This window comes from Benincasa hispida, chromosome 1 (assembly GCF_009727055.1).
Source record: "Benincasa hispida cultivar B227 chromosome 1, ASM972705v1, whole genome shotgun sequence".
Taxonomy (NCBI): domain Eukaryota; kingdom Viridiplantae; phylum Streptophyta; class Magnoliopsida; order Cucurbitales; family Cucurbitaceae; genus Benincasa; species Benincasa hispida.
This window is the reverse complement of record NC_052349.1, coordinates 5153051-5178145: the sequence shown is the minus strand read 5'-3', so window position 1 is coordinate 5178145 and position 25095 is coordinate 5153051. Positions and strand designations below refer to the sequence as shown.

At 33.8% G+C, this 25095-nt stretch overlaps 1 protein-coding gene across 1 annotated transcript; it reads right to left on the bottom strand.

Moving 5' to 3' along the window:
• Positions 1 to 10882: 10882 nt before the first annotated feature.
• LOC120088403 (brefeldin A-inhibited guanine nucleotide-exchange protein 2-like) lies at positions 10883 to 21843 on the bottom strand. The gene is made up of 11 exons (XM_039045676.1): positions 20383 to 21843; positions 17070 to 17387; positions 16653 to 16992; positions 16138 to 16560; positions 15756 to 16048; positions 15241 to 15514; positions 13919 to 14421; positions 13485 to 13806; positions 12991 to 13369; positions 12142 to 12827; positions 10883 to 11774 (listed from the first exon to the last, which is right to left on the bottom strand). The coding sequence occupies exons 1-11, from the start codon at positions 21576 to 21578 to the stop codon at positions 11157 to 11159; spliced, it is 5352 nt and encodes a 1783-aa protein (XP_038901604.1). The 5' UTR covers positions 21579 to 21843; the 3' UTR covers positions 10883 to 11156.
• Between the last annotated feature and the right edge of the window lie 3252 nt (positions 21844 to 25095).

The following is a 25095-nucleotide window of genomic DNA, read 5'->3' as shown; positions in this document are numbered from 1 at the left end:
GAATAATGTATAACTTTATAGATTACAATAAAAAAAAAGAATTATAAAATAAATTATATAAAAAAATTGAATATACAATAATTATAATAAAAAATTGAATATACAATAAATGAATATATAATAAAAAATATATATTTATTTTTCAATCCCTAACTATTTGGAGCCCGTAACGAAGGACACTTCCTTCGATTATGGCCTAACTGATTACAAAATCCACATCGTTGGCGATGTGGTTGGTTCTGTCCAGTCCATCTTGTTGTTGATAACATGAACTTTCGGTCTACCAGGTTTTTTCTCAACAACAATGGATCGGGATGTAAGACGGACATATTAGGATGCGTGATTCAGTAATCTTCATGTGGTAACAGGGTTGAAATTGAGCGAGAGTAAACATTCAGCATACGTTGACAATTTAGAGTAGTCCTCAATAAAGTCTTCATAGTTCATTTGTTAAAAATGTGAGCAAACGGCCATAAAATGCGAGCATGGAATGCTGAATGCTTGCCACTTGTTACATGAACAGTACCGCTCCTCAATATCTGAACGTTTCCTTCTTTGGCATTGAGACTATGATGTTCGGTTTTTTTACATGAAACACACCTTCATACCGATCGTATGATTGTACTTCATGTTTACTAGATCTTGCAACCCATTTATTTATTTTCTCGTGTGGCGTACCTGGATGTTTACTCCACTTAATATTATAATATATGTTTGAAATAAATTATTAATAATATATATATATATATAATATTATATTATATATATAATATATATATTATATATATATATATTATATATACACAATAATATTACCGGGTGTATTTATCTTGACACTCCAATGCATCCCTTATTCTTTCTCTTCTTTTCTCGAAATTAATTCATGGCATTTGAAGAATGTTATCTGAGCAAGAGCATTTATAGGCAACATTCGAGCTCCTTTGAGGACTCCATTTATTCACTCTGATAGATTCCATCATGTACTTGAGTTCATTGCTCTAAACTAATGTTGTCAAAAAACTCAGACAACTCCGATTTATTTCTTTGATATCTTCAATTGCTTTATTGAACTTTCGAATTTGAAACTGACACCCAGCACGATAAACATAATTTTTCAATGAATTAAATCTATACTTTTTATTAAAGTTGCTGATGATATGTCGTAAGCAGAAACGATGGTGACATTTTGGTCCCGTCCAACCAATTGCTAGATTGTTCACTGCTGCGATTATACAAGCATGTCGATTTGAAATTAAACATACCTCTTCGTGTGTTACAATTTCTCTCAGGTGTTTCAGGAACCATCCCTATGAGTCTGCAAACTCTTCATCAGCAACGGCAAATGCAAGTGGAAGAAGATGGTTGTTCGAGTCAACTGATGTAGCAATCAACAATTTTCTCTGTATTTGTCGTACAAGTGTGTACCATCTATCTGAATTATTGGCCGACATTTATTAAAAGCTTCTACACAAGGACCAAATGCCCAAAATATAGAAGTTAGGATAACATGGCCTTCAGTAAGCGTTTCTTTTAACCATATACAACCACCTGGGTAACAATTTGTAAGACTCATCCCAATTACCGAACACTTTAGTCAACGCTTTTCTTTTGCCCTCTCATACCCTATGGTAAGGAACATGATATCCAAACTTTGATTTGATGTCGGACTGCAGTTGTGTCACACCGATAGATGGTTTTTCTCTAATGGCATCACAAAACTCTAGTGCAATCATTTATGAATCCAATTGCACATGACTTTGACTTAGTTCGGAATAAAAACATGTATGTTGCTCATCGTACTTAGTGATCTCGAACAAGCCATGCGATTTTTTCTTTATTGCACGAAGTCTTTACTTGCAACCTTCCTCCCACTTCTTACACCGAATTGTCCAAATCGTCGGTGTAGATTCAACAACCTCATATAGTGCATGACATTTTATTGTAAAATATTTGACCCCGTTTTGTAGCATTTTCTTGTCTTGACAAATCATCCCTTTATACAATTGAGTATTGTCAACGTCCACTGGGGCTACAATTGGATCATGTTCTCGAATGTTATCCGGTACATTCATATCCAAATCGTTGAATATATCTGAAAGCATCTCATGTTCACGACCATCGAAATTCAACTCTTCAAATTCATCATCCGTTTCAGTTCTGAAGTCTCTGTACAGGTTGTTAGCCGTCATATCTTCATTATCACATGGCGATGCAACTAACTCCGGATCAGGATCAATACATTGAGTTGGATCTTCAAACTGGCTAAATGATGTATTCAAGTTTATATCCATCCCTATCCTATTTACATTTACATACAAATGCACTAAATTGGCAGTGGCAGTGGCATTGAGAACATCAAGTTCATAGCTTGTGCATTCGAAATAGGGAATGGCATAAACCTTATTGATTCTGATGGTTCTAGGTTAGGATGTCTATATATTATTTCTATCTGATTTGTTTCCATATCTACACTAAGTGACCTCCTAACCATTTCAATGAATTGTTCAAATACAATTCCACTGTTCACATTTATGCTAAAACTCCCACTTGGTGGTTGGTCATAGTCAACTCCATCAATATCATCAATAATATTACCATTTGTATACAACAAAAATCTCAAGCATTTGCCTGTCATTTTCTAAAAAAAAAAAAAAAAAAAAAAAAAAAAAAAAAAAAAAAAATTTTTTTTTAATAATTAAAAAATTAAAAAAAAAAAAAAAAAAAAAAAAAAAAAAAAAAAAAAAAAAAAAAAAAAAAAGACAAATAAATAAAATTACTTATTGATCTTCAATTAAAAAATAATATTAAAAAATTAACATTATCATGGTAAACATCAATATAAGGAATAAAAATGATATATTTAGCATAAATAAATATAAAAACAAAAAACTACTAATAAATAAAAGTTAAAGTTCAACTCACAAATTCGACGGTAGTTCTTTTTTTTTCCTTCAAAGTGACAACGTTCACCCTTTTTTCCTGATATTTGTTACTTGGCAAAAACTACAAAAAATTAAAAAAAATAAAATAGAATCTATAAAAACATAATAATATAAGAACAAAAATAAAATTTATAATTATTCTTAAAAAATAAAAATTTAGTAAAGTAACGAACCAGTATAGTTTGTGATCAAAGGAGAAGTGTGGGAATAATGGAAATTTCAAAAATGAAATGGCAATGGCAATGGAAATCAGTGAGTTAAAAAATAGGAGGGGGATTAATAGAAGAAGAGAAATAGAAATGAAAAGCAACGAGTTTAAATGAGAGGAGAGGGATTTAGTAGAGGAAGAAGGCAGAGAAAAGTGAAATGGCAAAGGCAAAAACGAAAATATGATATGTGAGATCTATGAGAATAGCTGGGGTTTAAAACCACATAGGTCGAGTGTTCAACACTTGACGGGAGCTAAATTAAAAGCGGTCGTTGAGTTAGCGGCAGAGCACGGCAAGAAAGTTAAAAGCAGTGGTTGGGTCAGTGGCAGAGCATGACAGAAAAGTTAAAGCTACCCAGATTCGTCAGCGGTGCAGTAGCGGCAGGGATGGGACGACTCAGCTTGTCGAGGGTTGAACTTTCGACTTATGTAGGTCAAATGTTCAACTCTTCGACAAGTGAAGAAGGAAAAGCACGTCGAGTTCTCAACCCTCGTCATCCACCTTCATCGAATTCTTAACCCTCGATATCTTGCCTCGATCACACAAAACAACCATATTTCTTTAATTAGTTTTAAAACCACTATACTTTTCTAAATAGTTTTTTGAAGTACAATATTTTTAAAAGAGATCCCTTCTCGATCGTCTATAATTTAATAAACAAATTCATTCTTTAGATTCTATGGAAAATAAATAAAACAATAACGAATTTGCACCATAAACTCAACACATATCAATATATAGTTTTTATTGTTCCAACTTCCAGAACTTTAATAATACAATAAAATTCATCTCTAAGACCAACAAAATTATAAACTAACACATATCAATAGTTTTTGTTATTTGATACTCCTTGAAACTCTCCAAATCAACATGTCAAATATTTGATAAAGTTCAAATCAGTATAATTAAAACTCTCAAATCAAGTAGTCAAATATTTGGTAACCCCCCACTGACAACTAACAAATATAAATAGATTCACTTCCAAGGAAAAGAAAAGACCAACAATAAATCTACTATTTTCGAAGATGCATTAGATACCCCCAATAAATTTGAAGAAGAAGAAGAAAAAAAAGCAATACACTATGGATAAGGTAGGATTGTGGTAGTTTGAAAACTTTTCCATATTATCATAATACTAGAAATTTTAGTAATTAATTTAATTTTCTTTTACTCATTATAAAAAATGAAAGGACTATTTTAAAATGAATATATTATCTATCCCGAATGTATGTTTGATTTCATTATCAATAACATAAATTATATTATTTAATGAATATCAATAAAATCCATATATACTCAATAACACCCAATAAATAATTAAAAAAAAAACTTAACGGTCTTGTGAATGAATATTTCATTCTATACCTCGTTTTTTAGATTTTTTTTTTGGTCAGGTAATTGTAACGATTTATAAACATCAAATCATGTATGCAATAATTAATGTTGGTTAAATGTCACCTGTCAGTACCATCCTTACTAGTTACTACTCGACTTAAATGAGTTGCAAAAATATATACACCTTATTTAGTTAGCAACTTTCTTTATAAATTGAAACCTTTAAATTCTAAAGACGTGTTTGGTAAAGAATTCGGATTTTATTTTATGTTTTCAGATTCATTGAGTTTAATAAATATGTATTTGGAAGACCACATGAATTTTGTTTTGAAAACTATTTTCAGAATATGTGATTCAAACCGTGCAAATTCTGAAAACGATATTTTTGTGTTCTCGTTACTCAGATTTTAATTTTTAACGTCCAAAATTTAGAATTATATTAAATAGAAATAATAATATTTAGAAATACAATTAGTCATGTTATAAACTCAACTAATTTTTTTTACAAAATATACTGTATATTATGTAATGTTTATAAATTATATAGCATTATACAATAATAATTATATGATTATTTTTAATAATATTATTGTCAACACTAAATATTAGTAGTTTTATAATTTATAAATATATTGTATCAACTGCTTAAAGTAAAATTCAATTTTTGAAATCTTCTAGCAAACATATATTTGAAAACATAAAATACAACTATGTTTTCATTGAATCCATTGTTTTCAAATTTCTATTTTTAAATTCTCTATCAAATAGGCCATAAATCTTTTATTTGATTATAGAATTCCATTTTTTTGTTTACCAATAGTAAGAGTAAAAAATTGAACTACAGACCCCCGAAATGATAATTAATCGTCGAATTATAAAATTGGCTAAAAGAAACTAAATCGAAAAATCATGAACATTGCGTATAAACAAGTGAAAGAACGACAACAAACCAACAACATTTCCCAAGAAGAAAACAACATCGATAAAATGTTGATGTGGATGGATATATTTCAAGAAAATTTATAAAAAAAATTTAAATTAGTAAATAAAACCTTTTACGTTTTTTAAACAAATTAACAAATTTATAAATATATATTTTGTTATATTTACGTTTCATGATTTGTTTACGATAAAATAAAAAGGTCAATTTATTTTTTTATTTTAATATAAAATTTATAAAAAGGAAAATTATCAATAAAAAAATATCATAATTTTTAATACATATATATTACAATAAATTGAAATATACTCTAGTCGACAAAAATATAGATTAGGGTTTAGGGTGAGGGATGAAGGAGGAGGATGATGAGTTTTTTTTGGTGTTGGGATTGGTAAGATAGAAAAGCATGCGCATGGGCGGTGGGGAGTGGGTCCCACCCCATTCCTCCTTTCTCTAGTCTCTCTTCTCTCTTTGACACAATCAATTCAATTATATTATTTTTATCCAATGGCCCCAACATCCCATGTTTTCTCTCTCCCCTCAATAATGTCTTTTTGTCCCTTCAAATCTTTTTGATGAATGCATCAACCAATTCAATCTATATATATATATATATATTTTTTTTTTAAAATTTTCTTCAAATTTAATGTAATTTAATTCATGCTAATCCAAAATATTATAAAAAAATCGAATGTTAGTTACAACCTTCTTCTCTTCTAATTTCTTTAATATTTTAATTTAAATATTTTTTTTATAAAATTTTAAGGTAAGAAATCGAACCTCTGATAATATAAATACTAAGTCAATTGAGATATAATTTAAAAATTTGAATCTAACCATTTATTTTTTTTTGTTATTATGATTTAATATAATAATTAATGTAGTTTCTTTCACCAATTTGAGATAGAATCAAATGAATCTTATCACTAACTAAGTATAATCAAATTAGTTAAGATTATTCTCGTTTAAAATGTTAGAAGTTAAATTAAAAAGAAAAGAAAGAGCATGTATTTACTCTAAACGTCCTCTATCCTCTTCACTTGAGAAATATCCTTGTGGACAAGATAAAGATCCAAATCGCCCTGTTAATAAAAAAGGAAAAAAAAAATTAACGCCATAATTTACTAGAATAAGAACTCATCATGTTCATTTTCATATATGGAATTCCAATAATTAATTTTCATATGAAAAGAAATCAGTTAGGCTTTTGTGATTTTGAGCAAATTGTGAAATCCTCTTTCAGAAATTGAATGGTGAAATCCTAATTATACAAGATCAAAGTAAACATAAGGGACCTAATGAATTAGCCTAATTGAAAAAAATATATAAAGATTGTGTCTAATTTTAGTTTTTAATAAATTTATTTTAATTTATAAAGAAATAAAATTATTTATTTTTAAAAAAATAACTAACGGGTAAAAATTAAAATACAAAGATTAAAATGAAACAAAAATTAAAGAGTAAAATATTTTTTTAGTCTCTAAGAAGAATAGGTGTGTACAGTCCATCATTTTTAAAATATATATTTTTAGTCCTTAACTTTTTTAAATAGGTGTATTTAGTCATGAATTTTTAAAATATATGAATTAAATAATATTTTTAACAAAATAAAAATAAAAAGAGAGGTAAAAAGATAAGAAAGTTGGTTATTGTTTGGGTGGCAGGAATCTGCGGAATTAAGGGCATGCAGTCAGATAAGGAGGAGCACGTGTGGGGTCCTCGGGAATTGCGCTCCACGTGGGACCCATTCCCTAACTTATTCGCGCGTGACCCACACCGCTTTTTTTTTCCTCTTCTCATCACTCTCTTCGCGCGTCACTACACGCGCTCTTTCCCAAAATTGTTCGTGAATCCCATTTTATTGTTGATGCGACATACAATAAGTAAAGGTAGTATAAAAAATTGTCAAAAAAATTTCTCAAGAAAATGTATGAAAATGATCGTATTCTAGATTATATCGAAATTTTTTTTAATACTATAAAAGTGGCATATTCCTTTTGTTCACACTATAAATTTGACCTCATAAATATTTGTGGATCCTATATTAATATTAGTGGGTTTCACCTTATTTCTAAAAGCATGTTAATGTGACACAAAGTTAAGATAGTGTGAAAAACTATCCATACGATTGTAGTATAGGAAATTTTGTCAAGAAGATATATGAAAAATAAACAAAACTCAAATAACACTAAAAAAATTTCTAGTACTGCAAGAGAGTAACATATTCCTTTCGTTCACATTATAAATTTGACTTTATAAATATTTGTAGATCCTAACTTAATATCAATGGATCCCAATTTCCACCTAATGCATTAACGTGACAAACAATAAATAAAAGTGGTATAAAAAAATTGTGCATACCAAATATTGTTGTAATCTAAAATGAAAAAGGAAAAGAGAGAGTAAAAAGAGGGGGAAAAGGGGTTAAAAGTAAAAAGGTTAAAAGAGAGTTTGACTGCGCACAAAGTCCAAGAAAAATGTAGTTTGAATGGGCAACCAGTGTGTGTGGGCAAAGGCAAAGGCAAATGGAAATGCAAGCTAAAACACAGCACCAGCAGCTGCCATTTGCCATTTGCCATTTGCCATTTGCCATTCTCAATATTCATCATCAGAAACCCCCGGGGATGGCGCTGACACTTTCAACACTCCCACCACACTCACCAATCACACACTCTCTCTCTCATTTCTACATATTCAAACATGTTTTTTTATGCTCTTCCAAACAAATTTCTACCATATGGATAGACGTTTGTCTAAACTACTATATATATATATATATATAGAATTAATAAATTATGAAATTGATATAGAGTCGGTTTAAGAACTCGTTTCAACCAATTGTTTATATAAAGCAATAATGGTATATTGCTTGTAGTTGTAAGTTTAATCTCTAAAGTATAAGGGTTGTGTTTAAATTAATCTATCAAGATTTTTCGATTTTGTGTTTACAAAATCTCTGGTTTATAAGATATTTTTTTAGAAATTGAGTATCTATTAGATGCAGAAATCTAAAAGTAAAGGTCCTTATATACTAGAATAATATATTATTTAATAAGGCAAATTGCAAAATTCACATGCTCATAGTTGTGATTACACCTTCAAACTTTCACTTGTAAATTGAACCCTCCGACTTACAATAGTTGTTGAAATTGAACCCACAAACTAATATAATCGTTACCGTTTCTATAATTATGCAAGTTTGGAGGTCAAACACTTATATAAGTTTGAACACTCAATTTTTATGATTAGGAGTTTAAGGATGTAATTGTAACTATTACCCTACTTTAACGATAATTTGCGTAATTTGTCCAAATAAATAACTTGTCAAGTTGTGAATGGAAAAAATAAATATTACAATGATAATAGAAATTCTAGAGTAAAGAGAGACATTAATTATGTCATTTTGTTTTGCTGCACCTATCTATGGTGCACCTCTTGCACCCAAATAAAAATTGACACGTGTCGATTTTAAAAAGAAAATGATTAAAAATATTCCTTTTATATATGTATAGAAAATGAAAGAGTATGGTGCTTAGATACAATCTAGATTCTACCTAAGTATTTGCTTTTTTATTTTTGGTGCTTTTTTTTTCCCTCTCCCTCTAGAAAGTAGTACACTGTGTGCAGGTTAAAGTACAATTTGGCTGCATGCTCCAAACACCATAGCTTCATCCCTTCTCAACAATTTTCTTACTTTAAGGGACATACTGTTTTTTATGAGACAAATGAATATCATTAAATTATTATATATTTTAGTTCATCTATTCTGTATTTCTTTTCATTTAATAGTTTATTGTTTTTTTGGAAAATTTTACAATAAACTATTAGTAGAAACCCTTTGTAAATAAATTTGAATATTTTAAAATTTCAAACTTTTCAATATATATAATCTCTGCCATATTTCTTTTTGTTCTTATTAAATAATTTAAATTTCTTAATCAATTCATTATAGATATTAGAACGAAAGTTAAAGATAAGCATACTAAATAAGTTATGAAATTGAAATCTATTATAAAATTAGACTCTTTATCGAGTTAATCTATATAGCCTAAGAGATGAGATACTAATTATCATTTCAAATATTGATGGTTCAAATTTTTTTCTTTTTAAAATTGATTCAATCTTTCACTCTCATAATTGATCATATAGTCACTTTAAATTCTAAATATAAAGTTAATTAAGTATGAGTTAAACTTAGATCGTGGAGTTGTATCAACTTGGAGCCTTAATTCAGATAAATGCCGGGTCCGTGAACTTGTTTACCTTTTTCTAAAAAAGAAAATGAGGGGCACCGATTTTAATTAGTTGTTATTGGATTTTATTTGATTTGTAATTAACGTCTAAATGTTCGTTGGTTAATCTTTTTCAAAAAAAAAAATAATAATAAAAATAACAATAATAGTATACATTGAGATCGGATGGTTACTAGTTTTTCTTCCAAAAAGTAAAAAACATAATTAATCTTTTTTATTTTATTTCTAAATGATAATGTATTTGCTCTCCAAACTACACTAGATCCACCCTCATTAATATCCAGCTGCTTCATAAAAGTGAAAAGCAATAATATTTAATCCTTTAAACTATTCCATAAAAAAATTGTTTTTGATATCGTTGCCTTCTATTTTTTGGTCCTAGAAACTACAATGATTTTTCAAAGTACAGTTTTAATTAATGGAGAATCGCATCAATTATTTTACTTTGAGAAGAATATGTTAAGAGTCTAAGTTGCTAAGCTAACCAAACAGCTGCAACATGTGGTGGGATAGTGATTGATTCGGAATTACTAAATCATTAAATTAGTTTGGATGGTGTATAATCTCTTCATTAATCATTAAATGACCTTTTTAACACAATAAAATGTGAAAGAGCTTGTTTATTAGTCATCTTATTTGTTTGTAATCAATAAATTCAAACGGTAAAAAGATTAACAAAAACAAGTTAAATAAAATAATTAAAATCAACATGATCACACCCACACCGACACTCATCCCAAAATTGAATCTAAAAAGAAAAACAAACCCAACTCAACCCAACTAAATCAACTAGACTTTGAATAAGGATTCCTCACCCAAAGAGGATATCTATAGTTCAATAAAAAATTGAAAGTTGAGATTTATTAGATCGTTTCAATTTTTTTAATAAAAATATAATTTTAAAGTTTAGAGACCTATTAAATTAAAAAATCAAGACATAAGTTCTAACTTAATCTTCTGCTAGGGAACTTAAGAGGATACCTCTTTCTGGCTAGCGCATGATTTTTTTTTTTTTTTTCAATACAATTGAGTATAGAGATTCAAACTTTCAATCTCAAGATGAGTAAATGTCAATTACAGTAGAGCTATGCTTATATCGGGACATCTCCGACATCTCCTGCCTGCCTTATGCACAAAGAGTAGATAAACGAGACAAAAAAAAAAAAGGACTATCTTCTTGGGAGAAAAATATAAATGAACATATATAAGAAACTCTACAGCGATTAATATAAATGAAAGGAGGGGTGACTCTCCAGAATAAATTAGATTCAATACGGTTTAGAATTACTAGCGAAAATTCGAAACCATGGCTACCTCTTTATGCTACAACCCTAAACTTATGCTAACATAATTGAAGCAGAAAAAGAAAATGTAATGAAAAATCAATTGGAACAAAGAGAAAAAAAAAACGACTATAAGGCTTCATAAAAATTTTATCATACATCTCAAAATGTGAGGTCTGGACTTACCGAGTAGATCAACAAGACCGAAGCAAAATGGGACCGACCGAAGTACTGAGCATTTCACTGAGAGCTACTTGGACCTCATTCGATCCATGTTCACAACTTATCAAGCTAGACAGTAATGGGAAGAAGCCGGCCAAATTCTTCTCGAACGAAGCCTCGTTTAGGTTACAAATAGCCTGAAGAATCGCAACGATGAGAGGTGCCCGAGCAGCTAACTCCCTTCGCTTGCCAGAACCTAAGGGAATTGGCCAATGAGGTTGTGTGCCACTACTAATCGATCCTTCAACCACATACCCATACCGCGCTGTTTCAACATAGAACTGCAATACCTCGCGGCAAAGTTTAATAAGGTACAATTCGACCTCTGCCTCCTCATAACAATGAGGTCTATCCACAATGAGATTCTGTACAAAAGAGAGGCAAATTTGGTAAGATTCGTTTTCGAGCCGTAACAGCGGAGGGTCTTGCATTTGTGTTATGGAGGCAAACTCTTGTAGCTTTGAACGTATCGGCCCGCTGGTGTTAATGCTATGAGCATGAGATGCTACACTGTGTAAAGCATCGAATAGGACCAACACATTTTTAGTCGAAAGGTGAGACCTATACATGTTGTAGATCTCCAAAACCGCCTGCAAAATTTTACAAGAGAACTGTCAGATTTTATCCAAAACAGCAGAAAAGTTGGACATTTGCAAGTTATATAAACAAATAAGAAGCTTCTCCAATTTTATCAGCAAAACAAGCAACTTAAATTGTTCAACTTCAGGGGTCCTTACATCCACAACTATATCTGATTCAAATTACAAAGCATCAGATTTTGTATTACCATCTTTATTTCAACAACAGCTAGCTAATACTTCCATGTATACAACAATATCGCATTCTACATTACCCACCAATAATTATATTCGATTCCTTGAGACTAAAATATTGAAGAATGACACATATGTTGTAATGCAATAAGCAGAAAGAGACGGGTAAGCTTACAGAACCTACCTGTATCAATAAAAGTTGAACAGCAGCTCGACATTTGGCATCAGATATTGAAGTGTAAACATGTTGCACTGTCAGGCTTTCGGAATCATCGTCGGGTAACTCAGAACCATTGGTCTCTGCATTTTTCTCCACATTTAACTCAAGTCTGTGGCTCCTTATCGTAGACTCGGTATTGACTAGGAAAGTGAAATCGGGAAGTGTCGCAGTTGTTGCTTCTTTTAATGAGAAAACCACTTCTTGCCACTTCTCCTCAGAAAATAAATCTCCTGCATTGCTCATCAAGCGAACAAATGCAGCAATTCCAATGCCAGCAAGGCTTTGGTGAGGACGCTTAATAAAACTAACAAGAAGTGTCAACACTTTCTTCAAAAGGGGATTGACGGTACTATAAAATTTGACAAATAGATCAACAACTAGTTGCAGAGCCAAGGTACATGTCTCGTACAACCAGGCATCCTGATCAAGTTCACCATTCTCGCTATCAACTCCCTGCTCTGATGAACTTGCACTTGATGGATCAATAGCATGTCGGACATAATCAAATATTGGAAACAAGACAGACTCAAAAACCCGTTCCCATAATGGTAACGAGAAAAGGTGGCCATGCTTGCGTAAGGTATCAAACAACACTTGTAAGGCACTTTTTCGGATCTCAGGCCTGGGATCAAAGCTCAATTCTGACAAGCCTGCAAAATCCGAAACAAAATACTTGACATCATTAGAATGAAGGAAGTGAAAAGTTACTCTAGCAAAACCAAGCTAGATTACCCAAAAACAATAATTATATATTGTCTGGATACAAATGCCTGGCAGTTTAAATTAGATGCAAAATCAGCAGCGTTATTATACCAGCTAACAAAGGGAACCAGAAATAGAGATGGTTGTCTTTGTCGTTCATATCTGCATCGTGTTTGCCATCTTTTGCTTTCTGGGGAGAAAGAGGAGAACTTTTTCCAGAGAGCTCCCTGTCCTTGCTCCTTGATGAGGATCCAAGATCTCCTTCAGCAAGTTTGGTTGCACAGAACCGTAGAAAGGCAATGGCATTGAGGCTAATGTCCTTGTTGAACCTATTATTGGTAAATGCGATTAGGCAATTTACACAATCTGTAAAGGTGGTTGTTTCAGTCTCCGTAATGTATGGGAAATAGTCTCTTATAATCTTCTCAATTATTTCAAAGGCCAGAAGAACAATATTCTTGTGGTCATCATAAGCAGCTGTAGTGAAGACCTGAAAATAAAGACAGAACAACATTTCATCAAGAAATCAAAGACGATAAGCAAGGTTAAAGTCATAAACGAATAGAATAAAAAAGTAGGATGGAGTTCACATAGGCTTTCCATACCATGAACATGCTCTTCCATCCGGATTTAACATTATTAACTCGGGACAAGACCATCTGAGAAACACATCTAATGATCAATTCTCGAATCTCAACAGCACTACTCTTACGCATAACAATGACAAAAGGCTTCATAAATTCATTCTGAAAGTTGTAATTCGCCAGCTCTTCTCGATCTAAGAATTTCATGGATAATTGACGCAAGGAATCCATAGCAAATATTGCAATTGAAAGGTTTTCAGAGCATCCAATGGTCACAAAGAAATCAGAAAGCACATGCCAGATGCTTGACCATACAAGTCGGATGCGATTCATGTTATAGTGCCTGAAATGTTAGCAAACTGCATTATGAATTCTGTAATAAACAAATCCGTGCTAATCATTAAGCAGGAGTAATAACCGAGGTTCCAAAAAATGAAAAGGACAAGAGTTCATACGCAATCTCAACTATCTTTGTAAGACTGAAGACACGAGGATCAGACGTGGAACGCAACTCCTCCATGGAAACTTTGCAAAGTGCCTTAACAAAGTCCACAATAGCTTCACTGTTTAACTTTTGACTCCTAGTGAAGATGCGGTTCATTTCGGAACTTCCAACTTGTTCTAACATGTTGAGATTAGAAACTAAATTGTTCATCTGTTCCGATGTGACACCGGAAGCATTGCCAGTTATACCAGCACTATCATATGATCCCCTCATCACAGCAGCAGCTGCATATTGAATCCTCCCAACTCCTTTCTTTTTCAATACTGGAAGCATAGTTGCCTTGGATTGCTTTGACTTTTCAGACTCATTTTGAGGAAAAGCGAAGAAAGTGGCATCTGGAGGAGCACCCTCGCCCAGGAGATGTAAATGCTCAAACCGAGAAACACATGTCAAAATATGTTCCCATGCTTCTTGTAGAAAATTTCCCTCCTCGTCTGCAATCTTAACTATTGCCTATTGAAATTTCAGATAACACATTTACACAATCAGATTCATATTCCACAAAAGTACAAGACATTAAAAACAGTTCTTTCAGAAATTGCCAAAAGTCAATTTCATTCTCAAATACTTCATCTAGGGGAAATAAACATGTTAAAGGTCCTTAAATAGGTGAAACGTCGGTTATTATTTATCACCGACTGATGAAGGCAGGTTTAAGTTAGTAGAATATCCATGAACGGTAATGGGGCTTGTTACTGACACTACTGAAACTCAGAACCTACTTTGAGTACCTTTCACCTTCCATCATATTAAGCTGGAATTTGTCTTCCATCCAGAATTAATAATGCATAAAGTTTGCCCTAATATGGGCAAGGGGGTTCACTTATGGTTCTATAATTTCAGTTGTACTATGGAATTTTTTCCTGTTTTGAAGTTTATATCAATTGTTGATTACTAATTCATGGAGGTTGGGTAACAGGTCACCAAGCCAACTACAAGCTGGAATGTGTATGGACTACAACGAGACATCACCTCATTGTAGCGATGGACCTATTACTCCAACTTATGTGATTTAAACTGCAAAAAGTACCCAAAGGGCTAGCATATGGTGAGGGCTTAGGATAGTTAAAGAATCTCTCAAAGGTCCTAGTTCAAACCTTCATATGGAAAATTTAAATAATATAAAACTCTAATTGTCTCCTTAAGCTGGTCTTGGAGTGAGCAAATCTTCCTCACAGTAGGGATGAGACATGAGCATAATTAATGCAAGGAGTGGGCACCCATACCCTGACAACAAGATAAAAACAGAAGACAGAACATACAAAAACCAACCTTAATTGCATCAATATTTTTTTGTTTGATATCAGCAGGAGAGTGGAGGGAGGTAAACTTTGCAAGAGAAGTCACAAAAGCATCTCTGTGAGTCTTCATGGACATTACTGCAGTAACATGGATAGCGTATTGAAAGCCTTCAAGACATAAAGCTATAATTACTTCATCGTCACTTCGGTCAAGTGGAACACTGAAGGCAGCCAGCATAGGAGCCCAGCATACCTCAATCATGAATCTAAGAATGACAACATCTGTCGCTGCATAATAAACTGACCTAAAAAATGACAAGAAAATTCGATTTATGAACCAACCAGAGTCACATTTCAAAGGAACTTTCATGAAGCTCAGAATTTTTATGGGAAAATATTAGCTTCTAGGTGTAAAGCAAATACAAATATTCAAAGATCAAACCACAGCCTAAATTCAGTTCTGTGTGCAGATCAGAAAAAATAAAAAATCATGAAGAAGAAAAAGTAAAGCAGTGAAGATTTTCATGGAAAGCCATCCAATCTTACTCAGTTTTGCGAGCCTTCTCTTTAAATTGTTCTTGCATATGCCTGATAAGATCATCACTGGTTTCCATGTTCTGGTCCTCCCCTCGCTTACGAATCACAATATTAAGGATGCTGTCAAAGCCTAAGAGTTTGTTGGAGTTTGTAGACTGTCTCTGTTGAGGAGCCAATTCATCATCCTTCATTTTAATCTCATTTCTTGATATCCTTTCATATAATGATTTCAGATACTCCTCAGGCAAATCTTTACCATCATCTATGCCACGATTATTTCTAATGAAATCTTCAGCAGACATCTGCATATTAATCAGCCAGAAAAAAAGGAAATTATATCAGCGTTCTCACTTTAACATCACAACCAGGTTATCAGAGAGAGTGATCAGACCTTATTCTTCACCATCGGGTTATGGGCATCAGTATTAAGCAATATGACAGAGTATGCAAGAACATAGGCCGTATCAGCACTTATGAAAGCTTTTGGATTACATTTGCAATAACGCTCAGCAAACTTTTCCATGATACGATCGATTTTTTGTGCCTCACCGGGCAACCTAAAACCTTTAAGGAGTGCTCTAATAGCCTCATCAAACTCCAATCCTTGAAAATCAAAGGAATCCACATATGCATGCATTACTTTAAGTGATAAGTCTTCCCTCTCCCCTAAATAATCACCGATCAGAGTCTTGTCCAAACCAGACGCATCTTTAAGAAATGCAGCTATCTCCTCAGGTGAACTTCCCACCTTATTAGCATTGATAAGAAATTCAATTCCTTTCTTAGGTTTGCGATTGAAAAGTGATATACCTTCCTGCCACAAATCATCAAGTAGTTCCACGATAGTTAACTGACAATGCAGGAAAGGATGGAGATGTTGCAACAGAAGAGAGAACGGCAGCTTACCTGGAGTTCAAGCTTGTAGGCACGACGTTGCTCAATTGTTAAAACATCAGAAGTCTCAGTGGAAACTTCAGACTGGGAATCTGAACCTTCACCATGCTCATCAGTAGTGCCATTTGATATTGGAACACTAACAGAGTTGTTTTCAGCCACTTCAATTTTCTTGGTGGAATGAGGATCTGGAATCCTTAGCTGCTTATTCAACCAGTCTCCCATTGATTTCAAGATAGCAACTAAGCACTTCATAGCTTCATGTTTCATGGTCAATTCCTGAGGTGGCAGTAGTGTAGTTGCTACACCAGGAGGAACACCTTGAGCAGTTTTAAGAAGTCCATTGACCATTCTGAAAGGATCAGGCATCAGGTGAGAATTCCTATTGCTAGAATACCAAGCATCATGTTTGAAAAGTTGCAGACCTACCTCTCAAATATGTTGGATGAATTGACATCACAATCATAATTAATAAAAATATCCACCAATATTTGGGAATCAACACACAGTTTTTCTACAAATCGAAGCACTATCATCTTCTGTTGAAAGTTTGGTTGAGCGACATTTTCCAACACTCTAAGAACGATCATGGGGAAAAAGACTCCAATCTCTGCTTTTAATCCAGCTCTAAATCGTGATACCAGACTGATGAAAATGGAGCACGATAGCTGAAATATAATCATAAGAGTTGAAGCACTGTTCTTCAACAATGAAAGACACAGATACTGCTTAATGGCACCCAGAAACCTGTTGCATACACATTTTTTAGTACTAATGATTTGCCAGCAGAAGTACAACATGGTAAAATCTAAAGCATATTTCTTGTGTGTGAAAAAGCAAGTTCACCAAAATGCCATGACAGGGACACCAATCAAGGAAGACTAATATCAGAGTGGGCAAATCTACCACATTTCCAACTAGCTTTCATCAAGAGGAATACAAGTATAATTGAAATTTCATTATACTCGTGACTCATGACATCTACTAATCCATTTTCAAAGAATTATCGTCTCCAATACAATAAGTAATTGGCACAAGCTAACCAAAAATCAAAATCTGCTCAAAAAGTTAAATTTCTGTGTTTTGACCTTTATCTAGGTTTTTTTCATTCATGAACCTTTCTTTGAGAAAAAAATGAAAAAAATACACTAGCATTCAAAAAAACGAGCCAACAAAAAAAGGAGACTACTTAAGAAGTGTCTCCAGTCTTGTAAAATAAGACCAATCGAGTAATTAAAAAATAAATATATAAGACCCATTGATTAATTATCAAAGCCCAAAGAGAAACATGAAATTTAATAAGGGACTAAACATCGCTTGGATCCTTTTCCAACTCTTTAAACATTATTTTTCTCTCCACACAAATTCCGAAGCACACATCCCATCAAGCTAAAATAAATGACTCTTTTCTTAAAAGACGGATGGAGAAGGAACTCCTCAATCATCACAAACAAATCTCTATGACTGAGTAACTGTAAGCCAAACCATATCCACAACTCCAGAGATATGTCCAAGTGTTCCTGCCTTCCAACAAAGGATACAACAAAACGAGCCAATGAACAAAGGCCACCTTCTCAAAAGCTAATCTAGAGTTTTAACCCAATTGTGCATAACCCGGCAGACAACAGACAAATAACTTAACATTCTTTAGAATCTTCTCTATGGCCAAATAACTTAACATTTTTTAGAATCTTCTCTATGGCCAAATAACTTAACATTCTTTAGAATCTTCTCTATGAAAGTTGGCCTTTTATCACTCAAAAAATAAATAAAGAGAAGAAGAAAAAGGAGAAAACTAAGAGTCAAGGAAACAAAATCTCTATCAGGAAAGGGACCAGCGAGGAACGGAAAAAGAAACTACAATATAAACCTCCATGAGAGTTAAAGCTCCAAATACACACATCCCTTATCTCAATCCTTACATCAACTCCTGTCTCAACCACATCCATCATCTTCTTGTCAGACAAAAGACGATGGAAACCAAATGAAAAGGAAAAAGGCTCCCAAACTAAACTAAGGCATCAGCCACAAAAGAATTTTTTGAGAAAGACAAATGATAAAGACAAGAAAACATCGTGTAGTGGATCCATCTCCCACCCCTTGTTCCTCCCACAAATACGTTTCCTTTCCCTCCTCCACAACACAACAAACAAGATCAGAGAAGGAAGGAAGCACAAGGGAAATATCCTTTCGCAAATTTTTTTAATATGCAACCTACCCAACAGGCACTCAAGGGGATGACACGATAATCCTCCACCAAAGGGAATTTGGCTCAAGGGGAAAAAGCCAAAGCTATTTCGCCAACCATGCTTTGTTACAAATCCTTAAAATCCCAAGCTCTAACCTTACCAAGTTCACCGGCTTTCCAATCATCTCCCATCTCACGAGATGAGCCTCTTTTCCTTCATCAATTCCTTCCCATAGGAATCCCTCGTAAGCTTCTCAATGCCCCTACAAATTGAGCAAGGGCTTCTAAAGAGAGGGGAGGGAGGGGGGAAAGGAGGAAAAACCGAAGATTCCACTCAACATATATCTGATAAAGGTAAGCTTAATGCCTTCCGAGAAATAACTTATTTTCGAAGAAGCCAACCCCTTTCTAACCTTAACTACAAGAGATACTCTAGGATCACTTCCAAAGAGAAGGCCTAGATAAGAAGAGGGAAGAGAATCAATGTTGCACCCACGAAATCTTTGACCTTTATCCATAATAGAGCCAATCCAAAAGATAGATAACAAAGGAGATGACATGCTATGGCATTATTCCCCAAAACTACTTTGAAAGGAAGCAGAGGAAAGCCAAAAGACCATTTGTACTTTCATTGCCATTGTTGCTCGAAATTATGGACTCTTTTTTCCTCATTCCAACTATCTTGGGAACTTAATGTCTCAGTTAGAGACAATATAAATAGGTTATGCATCCAAGGACTTCTATATATTCATATGTAAAAATTATAAACTATGAACATGAGAAGTTGAATTGCGCAGTTTAACTTTCTCATAATTGGAAGGAGAGAAATCACAAGATCTTGAAGATAAGTTGACTTTGGTGAAACATACGACTTTTTGGCGATAAGAAATTCATTCTTGTAATTATAGTCATTCTTGATCATTACAGACTAGGAGACTCGTCTTTAGTAATCCTTTAGTAATTCGGGGGACAACTCCAAAGCAAGTAGTACAGATCCTCCATTACCCTCTTGAATAACACATGCCATAAAGGTCCCAGAACCAAGTAAGAAGAACTTTAGTCCGCGGAATTTAACCTTCCAAAGGTAACCAACCAAGCAACAACTTAATTTCTTATTTTAGCCTTCCAGAGCCAGGTAAAGATATAAGAGGTAAAAGATGGTTAGACAAACAAGTAAAAAGAGATTTAGTGAAAAAGGTACCAGAAGGATCGAGAGTCCAAATCATAGGGAGAGACGCGAACTAATTGGAGTAAAGAAAGGAGTTGATAGATTTTGATGGGGCCTTTTCACTTGGTTTCTCGTTAATAATAATTTTAAATTATTCAAAGCTCAACATCTATCCGCTGCATTGTTCAACCAATCCTTCTCTAAATGACATCCGTTAATTATGTGGTGAAAATCGCATATATGACAAATCACATAAAAACATGATTTATCGACCAGAAGCAACTTCGAAAGTTGACACATGTAATGCAGTTGTACAGTGGAGAGACTGATATAACAATGCAGATTCCAACTATAAGAATGCTGTAGTGCCACCGAATATAAAATACCTCTCACTCGTTCGAAAAACAGCACCAGCATTTTCCAGCAAAATTTTCAACAATTCCAATGCGACAATCTTCCCCTTCATCAACTGGGGATCCGCCATTGCCTCCTTCGGTGGAGTCTTCATGGATAACTTGCAAAGAGCTCTAAACACCAAGAATGCATCCCTCCGCAGCTTATTACCAATCTGAACTTCCAAATCATCATCTCTCTCACCCTCCCCATCTGCCAACTCCCCTTTCCTTCCCTCCAGTGCCGTTTTGTACATACTAATCTCCCAATACTTTGCGTCCAACATATCCTTGTCAGTTGAATCCAGCAAATCAGCAGGATTTGTTGTTTCCACAGTAGTAGTCTCAAATGCACCATCGTGCGCACCTATTGAAACCTTGCCGGGCGTGACTGGATTCAAAACCCCGTCAATGTCCTGCATAATTTTCGTTATAAACCCTTGTACAAACTGCGTCATCGACCCATCTGTGTCCGTTTTCTCAATCGGTTCCATCAATTCCGCAACAACAATTGGCTGAACAGGAACTGTAGATGAATCTGCCTCCATCCTCCGAAACACGATCACTAGCATTTGAATCAATGATGCTTTTGCTGTAGTTTGATTAACCACATTCTTACTATCCAAGTAGATATCGTAACAAGTTTTAACAATCTGTAGCAAACAATCCCCGTGAATTCGTAACGAGATCGACGTGACAGCGGATAAAAGCGTCTTGAGCACCAAAAGCTCGAGAGCATCATCACCTAAATCGTGACATTTGCACACCGATTCGATCAGCTTGGCCAGAAGTTTCCCTTCAACGCCTCCGCTAGGGTCAGCCTCCCCACGCAAATAACCATGCGCGATCAACTTCTGAATGCAATCAACTGCTGGATCAGCTATCTTGAGAACTCCGGAGGATGAAGCATTGATGAGAGGGCTAAGAATAGTCTCAGACTCGGCGAGCGAATATTCATCCGGACCGCCATCGTTGAGTGGACCAGGAAGCGTGCCTTCAGCCTCTGAATCAGTAGGAGACGACGGAGAAGATGGAGAAGAAGGCTTCGGAGATAACGTGAGACGTTCAATAACAGATTTGCATTCATGTGCGAGCTTGGAGTGCTTCCGCCATGACGCATTCTTGATAATCTTCTCAAGAGCTGGGGATATGACCTGGCTCAGACGGGAAGCGGCTTCCGAAGAAGCCATTCCCACCCAGTTTGTAAGATCCGGACAAGCTAGTCAGGATCTACCAAGAAATGAACAATTGTTAGGGTTTTAGCCTCAACTCTGGTCACCGGAACGTTACCTGCTCCGGCAATGGCGGAATTTGAGCCCGTCAGATTAGATCGCAAACGCCGCCGAGGACGTCGCCGGCTCCCGGAGAGAGTATTCTCTCTGTGCCAGAAAGAGAGAAAGAAAGATCGAGGAAATGGGGGAAGGGAGGGGTTGAGATTTAGATCGCGTTTGAGCCGTCTTTACCTCTCTGATTTAGATTTAGTTTAATTTTTGGATATAAAATTACTAATACGCCCTTTGAATTCAAAGGAGAGTCCTTGTTAACGTTGAAGTAACGCTTGTCTGCTCGGGGGTTTTCAGGAATAAATATTTTAATGGCGTGTTTTTAACTGCTCTGATCGGCGGGTAAGGTATACTCGGGGAAGGAAACACGGCCTCGTTAATCGTTAACGTTGCCTGGATTATTACTACTCACGAATTATATTATACGGATAAATAAATAGTAATTTGCGGAAATAACACAACCGCCCCTCCTAATTTTGAGTTTTTACTAGTTCGCCCTTTAAAGTATCTATTGTTATTTAGTGATGATTTGATCTTACTCTCTATGGTCTTTAAAATTAGAAAATATATCAATGATATATATATATATATATATTGCTTTTTTCTTTTTAAAGAAACTACAAAATTGCATTAGTATCTCCAAACATCAGTAAAGAAATAAAGTTCTTTCGATCACGACTATAATTAGCAATCAACTATTTAGGGGACAAAGAAGATCAAAAATGGAAAACACACACAAAGAAAAAAAAACCTCGACGAGCTAACACGTGAGCCATATGATTTCACTCACTACACACATAACGAAAACTCATGAAATTAAAAGATAGAACAGTCTCCAGACTTCCTCAATCGACGACTGAACCTCCAAGAAGGAGTCACTCGAACGATTAAGCATATTAATAAGTACCTCATAATCTGAAAATACAATAAAATTCTTTATCTGAGTTCGAACCGCCAACTCGAGACCTTCCAATATCACTTGGGCTCTTACTCCATGATCTTTGAAATAAGAAACAATTAAATAAAAATTTGTTAATATTTTGAACTTTAAATTGTTATTTTACGTAGTTATATGTAATAGGTACTGTTTAAATGACATATTAAATGACATGTCACTTGGGCAAACATTAGTTGATTTAGTAGGACTTGAAATATAGATGGTAAAAATAAGTGAACTAACAAAATGGTGTGGCATGGATACTAATGTCCACCCACCATAGTACTACTGCATTTTTATTTTATCTATGTTAATTTCCTCACATCTATCCAATCACCCTAAATCATCCCACATTTATTGCATAAATATTTTAGGTTTGTTCCATGAAATTTTATTGAGAAATATAGTTCGTGAAGTTGAATTTAAGTATATGTTGATTTGTGTGGGTTTGATTTGACTAACACTCAATCTTATTATCATCTCTCTTAGAAATGTGCTTCACTTGAGGATGGTCGTCCGTAGAAGTTTTTTAGATTCGAGTATTGTCTGAAAATTGTAGGTTTTGATGTACTTGAAAAATGGATAGAAACTGGGTTGTTAGCAATCAATCTTATGTTTACCCCAATTTATTTTAAGATGGAGATTTAAAGGAATTATTATCGACTAAATAAATTCGAGGTGAAATCAATAAAAAAAAAAAATCTAACTCTCTATTATTTCTCTATAAATAGAAAAGTTTATGTAATAAAGAATGTGGGAGAGATTTGTGAAAAAATGCTTATCTGATTGTAATCTTCATTCCAACATCTTACTAATAAGATTGATTCTGCAGTGGATGTAGCCCTCATCTTGATCGAACCACTCTAAATATTCGTGTCATCTTTTTATCCTCCTCGCTTAATTTGAGTTTTTACTCTCCCTTGTGAAGGCTCATCTTTTCTCTATTTTCTTTGCTGAATTAAATGTCCAAAAATAACGGACCATTACATGATCAAATCAAGTAAAAACAGTACTCTAAAGTCCCAAATTCAAAAACGTCTATTTGCAAATCCACATTCATAACGCAAAGAAAACAACCCACCTTTTTCTCTAATCTTTGCTTCTAAAAACTAAAAATCAAAATTGCAAGAATCCGACTCTAATATCAATTGAAGGGAATCCAATTCCTGTGAAAGTGTGGGATCGCCTTACAATTTTGAAAAACGATTTTGTGAGAAACTAAAATCAGTGAACTCATGGAAATATTCAAATGATAAACATATAAAGTGATCTAAGCACTTCTAATAAAGAAGAAGGGAAGAAATAAACTCATCATCGTGGATTCTTTTCCTTATTCACATTTTTCCCTCCAAAGATCACAAACAATCTCGAGCTTCTCAACGAATAGGAACACCACTTCTAAGGTGCTGGAGTTAGAAACATACAAGTGAAAACAATTAGGATTTAGAGATTATTTGAAAGTTTTAAGGTTTGAGAGTTAAATCCAACTTCAAAAGCTTAGAATTTCAACCCTTCTCTCAGCAAAAGTTCTTCTATTTAAAAAAGAATTAATGCACTTCAAATCCACCTCCAATAGACAACCAATTCAACACTAATCAGTGGAATTTTAGGTGTTTCAGATAGGTTAATTTGAAATAAATCCACTAACCCATAATTTTTTAATTTTCCACAAATTCAAAATTTTAATTAATTTGAATCAAATCAATTTTAAATAAAATTAATTAACTTTAAATAATTTAATTAATTTAAATTTAATATCAAATATTAAATTAATAATTAACACCAATTTCGATCATGAATCCCTATTCATGTGACAATATTTAAATCATATTTAAATATTGTCAACTCCCCAAATCATTTAATTGATAATTAAACAATAAAACTTTAAGTATATTGAATATAAATAATGCTTATTTCCTGAATTTGAACAATTTAAATTCCATCATTACACTGTTCTAAGGTTTAGTTCAATATGAGCTAGGAAAGAGTCCTAATGGACCTATAAATCATGAACTCCAATAATGCGAGATTAACCGGCTAAACTCTTTAACCCAGGTAACCAACATTCATTAACTACCATGGCACTCCACTATAGCCCAGTAGCTGCAATCTTCTCACTATAGATATATTTTTTTCCATTCGATATAACCATGATTAGTAAGTCGATTTTTCACGGGTTGTTCGTAACTATAATTGGGTCAAAAATACCATTTTACCCCTGTAATTACATCTTGCTCCTTAAGTCCCACCGATCCTCTAATGAACAATTGGTTTGTGGTCCAGCCACCAAATCGAGTCCCTCTCGGGCCAATGAGAGGGTGAGGCCTTTTTTCAAGATCTGTAGTCAACACTTAAGAGAATAATCTATCTACTATCCCTAGAATCGAGTATGAGTAAATTCCATCTTGCAGGACTATGTCTCCCAACTATCTACCCGATCTTATCCCTAAAATGGGGGGCTTATTGAGTCGGTGAACTCGAGCTACT

Coding starts and splice junctions, on each gene's coding strand:
- LOC120088403 (XM_039045676.1), bottom strand. CDS start 21,578: ATGGCTTCTTCGGAAGCCGCTTCCCGTCTGAGCCAGGTCATATCCCCA. Junction 13,370..13,484: donor GATGGAAGAGCATGTTCATG/GTATGGAAAGCC, acceptor CTTTATTTTCAG/GTCTTCACTACAGCTGCTTA. Junction 12,828..12,990: donor CTGGTTCCCTTTGTTAGCTG/GTATAATAACGC, acceptor CGGATTTTGCAG/GCTTGTCAGAATTGAGCTTT.